This window comes from Colobus angolensis, unplaced genomic scaffold (genome assembly GCF_000951035.1).
Source record: "Colobus angolensis palliatus isolate OR3802 unplaced genomic scaffold, Cang.pa_1.0 Scaffold28, whole genome shotgun sequence".
Taxonomy (NCBI): Eukaryota; Metazoa; Chordata; class Mammalia; order Primates; family Cercopithecidae; genus Colobus; species Colobus angolensis.
In genome coordinates, this window is record NW_012116043.1 from 4,725,227 (window position 1) to 4,731,987 (window position 6,761).

Here is a 6,761-nt window from a genome sequence, read left to right on the forward strand (position 1 = left end):
CCTTAACTTTTAATGCTGTCTGGATCTTGCCTTAATTTGTCTTAACCTGTAGGTTTTTGTTCACCTCTTCCCTTGGTATACTGAGTTTCCCAACAGTTTCTTTATATTCTTCCCTGGACAAGTGCACGCTGATAAACAATTGCCTAAGGATTGTACTGGTAATGAAAAGTGGCTTGTTCCGGATCTTCCTTTATTCCTTTAAGATCCTGTAGAGGAAGAATCGGGAAGCATAACAGTGGTGACCATTCACTTGGTTTGCCGAGGACAGTCTGGGTTTCCTTCTGTTTTCTCAGTGTAATCCTCAGTAGCTCCCCAACTCAAATGTGCCAGGGTTTGGAGAATAAATTATATGGCCATCGCTTTTTTTTTTTTTTTTTTGAGACGGAGTCTTGCTCTGTCACCCGGGCTAGAGTGCAGTGGCCAGATCTCAGCTCACTGCAACCTCCGCCTCCCGGGTTTACGCCATTCTCCTGCCTCAGCCTTCCGAGTAGCTGGGACTACAGGCGCCCGCCACCTCGCCCGGCTAGTTTTTTGTATTTTTAGTAGAGACGGGGTTTCACCATGTTAGCCAGGATCGTCTCGATCTCCTGATCTCGTGATCCACCTGTCTCGGCCTCCCAAAGTGCTGGGATTACAGGCTTGAGCCACCGCGCCCGGCCCTATATGGCCATCTTATATATGATCATGATTGCACCTGTGGAGACACAGAAGTCTGAGGTAAATTTTTCTGTTCTTCATAAGAGCCTTTAAAATAAACTCCAGCCTTCTGGGGTTTTGGTTTTAGGATATGCGAGAAAGCAGACAAATAGAAGTGAACTGAGAAGAAGGTGGGATGTGAGACTGAGAGGTCCTGCTTGTGGTGATGCAGGGTCCTTTGGGGCCCATCCACCTTTGCTAGGGTTCACTCCAGTTCTGCACTAGGAAGAGCCAGGCACACTGCTTGCTCTTTCTCCTGGAACTAGAATGAAGGTGAAGTCTGAGTGCAGAGAGAGTTCTGGGCATCAAGGAGGGATGGTAGGCAGTATTGAAGGGGAAAGCAGCTTGACATGATGGTGGCCGGAAGGACATGGAGTCTTGTGGTGACCCATTTGTGGGTAAGAGACAGAGTAGGTCCTCATTGTCCATGCTCATTATTGGAGAAGCAGGAAAGCCACGAAGTGTGGCCCAGATTTTAGGAGAGTGTTAAGGTGGCGCGTTGTGTTTCCATGATGGAAAATCGTAGGTGTTCCTACAGGAGAGTTTTTCTGTGTGTTGGTTTGGTGTCTGGTCCCTGGATTTGGGATTAATTGTACTCTTTCTGTATTACAGAAGGTTCCTGTTGTAAAAGAAGATGATGAACCAGAGGAGGAAGATGAAGAAGAAATGGGTCATGCAGAAACCTATGCAGAATACATGCCAATAAAATGTATGTCTTCGGGATTTGTCAGTTACTTACATCAAAGTTTTACTGTGGTTTCTTTGCTGTTGTTTGTTTTGTTTTGTTTTTTTCCATATAAATTTAGAATCTTTTTAGGTCAGAGTCTTTTAAAACCAAAACTAAAGAAGCTTGGATTTTATTTTAAGTTAATTTTGTTCATAGGAGTAGTGATTATAAAAATCAAAGGTAATTGTAAAGATATATAAAGCCAAGATACATATTTAATACAACTTGTCTAAAATTGTTAAAACATTGAAATTATAAAAATAATTGTGCTATTTGAATTCCATAGTTCTTAATTAACTTTGTTTCTCCCTTTTGTATAACCATGATTCTTTTTTTTAGCAGCCACTGTATGAAGTTGAAAATTAGGTTTTTAGTATTTGCGTAAAATTTTCACTTTTTCGTTATAGGAAACAAATCTGTGTCTAGAATTTGTCTTTCATGTAGTCTTGGTTTCTCTAAAAAGCCGCTAATAATACCATTTGAATTGAACTACAATTCTCTTTTTATGAACTACTCATAGAATCCAAAATTCCATCCTTTTCTGGTCACCTATAATGAATTTTAGGGGTCCTATCTGAACTTCTGTTTTTTTTATTCCAATAATCATTTTGCAAAAGGATTGAAAGAGTTTATGGCCCTTTAAACCAGAGGGCAGCAAACTCAATCTGGACCACTCCCTCTTTTATAGTAAATAAAGTTTTATTATAACATAGGCATGTTTATTGGTTTACATATTATCTATGGCTGCGTTGACACTACAACAGCAATGTTAAGTAGTTGTACAAGAGACAGGATGGCCTAAAATGGCAAAATCATTCTCAGACCCTTTACAGAAAAAGTTCCCTGATCATTATTTTAATGTATTCATATTGTACATTTTGGGGACTTGATTGTTTAATTTTATAGCCAAGTTTGTCTTTCAAATACGTTTCAAAGTAAAATATATTATTATTTTTAAGACGGGGTCTGGTTCTTTACTCAGTCTGGAGTGCAGTGGCATGCTCTCACCTCACTGCAACCTCCGCCTCCCAGGATCCCTCCTGGATTCAAGCAATTCTCGTGGCTCAGTCTCCTGAGTAGCTAGGATTACAGGTGTGCACCACCATACCTGGCTGATTTTGTATTTTTAGTAGAGATGGGGTTTCACCATGTTGGCCAGGCTGGTCTCGAATGCCTGACCTCAGGAGATCCGCCCACCTTGGCCTCCCAAAGTGCTGGGATTACAGGCGTGAGCCACCACACCCAGCCAGGCAGTGGCACAATCTTAGCTCACTGCAGCCTCAGCCCTCAAGGCTCAAGCAGTCCTCCCACCTCAGCCTCCTGAGTCCCACCACCATGCCCACCACCACCATGCCCACCACCACCATGCCCAGCTAATTTTTGGATTTTAATTGTAGTCCCACCACCATGGGATTTTTGGATTTTAATTATAGTCCCACCACCATGCCCAGCTAATTTTTGGATTTTAATTGTAGAGATAAAGGTCTCACTATGTTGGGGAGGCTGGTCTTAAACTCTTGGCCTCAAATGATACTCCTGCTTTGGCCTCCCAAAGTGCTGAGATTATAAGCATGAGCCTTCATGCCTAGCCTCAAAGTATAATTATATTGCAAACTTTTGTTTTACTGAGTGAAGGATTGAAGTAACTGAATTCCTTAATCTGGCATGATGTTCTGTTACTACTAGAGAACCTGGTTGGTATGAACCAAGTTGGTGTTTTTTTAGATCTTTTTTTATCAGCAAATCTCTATTTTATTTTATTTATTATTTAAGTTTATTTATTTATTTTTTGAGACAGAGGCTCACTCCACTCAGGCTGGAGTGCAGTGGCGCAGTCTTGGCTCATTGCAACCTCTGTCTCCTGGGTTCAAGCAATTCTCATTCCTCAGCCTCCTGAGTAGCTAGAATTACAGGCGTGTGCCAACATGCCCAGCTAATTTTTGTATTTTTAGTAGAGACAGGGTTTTGCTATGTTGGCCAGGCTGGTCTTGAATGCTTGATCTCAAGTGATCCCTCGGCCTCCCAAAGTGCTGGGATTACAGGCATGAGCCACCCACCTGGCCCATGTCTCTATTTTAACCATATGTAGTTGATAAATTATTTTAATCAAATATAGATACTACTTTATCATCAGTGACTTTTTATAGAAGCCCAGAGTGAATACTTTTTAATTATTTTCTTTGTCATAAGAAAAACATTAAAATATCTTATAATGAAACTAGAAATGTTATTACTTAAAATAATTAAAATATTTTGGGCCGGGCGCAGTGGCTCAAGCCTGTAATCCCAGCACTTCGGGAGGCCGAGATGGGCGGATCACGAGGTCAGGAGATCGAGACCATCCTGGCTAACATGGTGAAAGCCCGTCTCTACTAAAAAAATACAAAAAACTAGTCGGGCGAGGTGGCGGGCGCCTGTAGTCCCAGCTACTCGGGAGGCTGAGGCAGGAGAATGGCGGGAACCCGGGAGGCGGAGGTTGCAGTGAGCTGAGATCAGGCCACTGCACTCCAGCTCGGCAACAGAGCAAGACTCCGTCTCAAACAGAAAAACAAAAAAAAAAATAATTAAAATATTTTGTTTTTACATTTTTGTTTAGTAAAAATTGGCCTGCGTCATCCAGATGCTGTAGTGGAAACCAGCTCTTTATCCAGTGTTACTCCTCCTGATGTTTGGTACAAAACATCCATTTCTGAGGAAACCATTGATAATGGCTGGTTATCAGCATTGCAGCTTGAGGCAATTACATATGCAGCCCAGGTAAGCAATAATATTTCATAATTATTACAATAATTATTTTCTCCTATTCCATATAACATAGTTGTTTCAGTCTAAACGTAACTTTTCCTTGTATGAAAACCTTGTAAATGTGATTTTTATGAAAGTTTAGTGTGTTGGAAAATTAAATTTAGAAGTGTAGAAGAGATACAGGTAGTGCATTTCCAGTGGAAATGGCAAATGTTATAACTTTCTTGGAATTTACTGAGAGTATCTATTAAAATTAAAAATATGGGCCGGGCACGGTGGCTTATGCCTGTAATCCCAGCACTTTGTGAGGCCGAGACGGGCGGATCATGAGGTTAGGAGATCGAGACCATCCTGGCTAACACAGTGAAACCCCGTCTCTACTACAAATACAAAAAAATTAACAGGAGGTGGTGGTGGGCGCCTGTATTCCCAGCTACTCAGAGGCTGAGGCAGGAGAATGGCTTGAACCTGGGAGGCGGAGCTTGCAGTGAGCCGAGATGGCGCCACAGCACTCCAGCCTGGGCAACAGAGCGAGACTCCATCTCAAAAAAAAACAAAAAGTATATCGACTGGGCGCAGTGGCTCATTTCTGCAATCCCAGCACTTTGGGAGGCTGAGCTGGGTGCTTGAGCCCAGGAGTTCAGGACCAGTCTGGTTAACATGGTGAAACATCATGTCTACTAAAAATACAAAAAATTAGCTGAATGTAGTGGCATGCGCCTATAGTCCCAGTTTCTCGGGAGGCTGAGGTAGGGGAATTACCTCAGCCAGGGAAGTCAAGGCTGCAATAAGCTGTGATCTTGTCACTCCAGCCTGGGTGATGGGAACAAGACCCTGTCTGGAAAAAAAAAAAAAAAAAAAATTATGTATGTGTATATGTGTGTGTGTGTATATATATACCCATTCCTAGGAGTGTGTTCCCTAGAACTGTAGATAAGAACATATGCAGAATGATATTTGTTGTACCTTTGGTTCCCCCAACTGGAAAAGATTTGGGCATCCACATTGTTGGGGGGTGATTGCATAAACTGTGATATTATTGGACTGTGGGGTGTTGTGTGGGCTTTTAAAATGATGTGAGGTAGAGTTAAACGGTTGTCTTGAAGTGATTTCAGTCATATTCCGTATCTGTAAAATAAGTGATGACCAAAATAGCCATTTATCGTCCATATTTTGTGTGATACAAAACTTATTGAGATGGAGTCTCCCTGTGTCACCCAGGCTGGAGTGCAGTGGTGCAATCTAGGCTCACTGGAGCCTCCGCCTCCCCAGGTTGACGCCATTCTCCTTCCTCAGCCTCCCGAGTAGCTGGGACTAGAGGTGCCTGCCACCACACCTGGCTAATTTTTTCTACTTTTAGTGGAGTTGGGGTTTCACCATGTTAGCCAGGATGGTCTCGATTTCCTGACCTCGTGATCCACCCACCTCAGCCTCCCAAAGTGCTGGGATTACAGGCGTGAGCCACCGTGCCCGGCCCAGTCCCAGCAGTTTGGGAGGCCGAGTCAGTTGGGTCATCCTGAGGTCAGGAGTTTGAGACCAGCCTGGCCAACGTGGTGAAACCCTGTCTCTGCCAAAAATACAAAAATTAGCCAGGCATGGTGGTGCACACCTGTAGTCCCAGCTACTCGGGAACCTAAGGAGAGTCGCTTAAATCCAGGATGTGGAGGTTGCAGTGAGCTGAGATTGTCTCAAAAAAAAAAAAAAAACAAAAAACAAACCACTGGCCGGGTGTGGTGGCTCACGCCTATAATCCCAGCACTTTGGAAGGCTGAGGCAGGCGGGTCGGGAGTTTGAGAACAGCCTGGCCAACGTGGTGAAACCCCGTCTCTACTTAAAATACAAAACTAGCCATGCATGGTGGCACACACCTGTAATCTCAGCTACTTGGGAGGGTGAGGCAAGAGAATCGCTTGAACTCAGGAGGCAGAGGTTGCGGTGAGCCGAAATTGTGCCATTGCACTCCAGCCTGGGCAACAAGAGTGAAACTCTGTCTCCAAAAAACAAAAAATCTTTCTATTTGATTCTGCAAGTGTTGATGAAGGGAGTAGGCGGGCTCACCAGTTGGTTAACTTTAGTTACCTGATGCATGGGAGAGTATCAGGAAATGATATACAGTAAATAGGTAGAAAGTATCCACATTAAGCTGAGCACGGTGGCTCACGCCTGTAATCACAGCACTTTGGGAGGCCAAGGCGTGCGCATCATGAGGTCAGGAGATCGAGACCATCGTGGTCAACACGGTGAAACCCACCTACTAAAGATACAAAAAGTTAGCTGGACGTGGTGGCGCCTGCCTGTCATCCCAGATACTCGGGAGGCTGAGGCAGGAAAATAGCTTCAGTAGGGAGTCGGAGGTTGCAGTGAGCCAAGATTGTGCCACTGCACTTCAGCCTGGTGACAGAGCGAGACTTCATCTCAGAAAAAGAAAAGAGAAAAGAAAGTATCTACATTAAAAGCCAAAACTTTGAAATTTGGCCAGGCGTGGTGGCTCACACCTGTAATCTCAGCACTTTGGGAAGCTGAGGCGGGCGGATCACGAGGTCAGGAGATCGAGACCATCCTGGCTAACGTGGTGAAACCCCGTCTCTACTAA

At 43.8% G+C, this 6,761-nt stretch overlaps 1 protein-coding gene across 1 annotated transcript in view; it reads left to right on the forward strand.

The window, feature by feature from the left end:
- Window positions 1-6,761, forward strand: part of SBNO1 (strawberry notch homolog 1 (Drosophila)) — a 100,875-nt gene that overhangs the window by 40,299 nt on the left and 53,815 nt on the right. Inside the window, exons 5-6 of the mRNA XM_011948584.1 lie at window positions 1,309-1,405; window positions 4,020-4,180. Of these exons, the coding sequence (XP_011803974.1) occupies window positions 1,309-1,405; window positions 4,020-4,180 (258 nt within the window). The remainder of the gene's footprint in view (window positions 1-1,308; window positions 1,406-4,019; window positions 4,181-6,761) is intronic.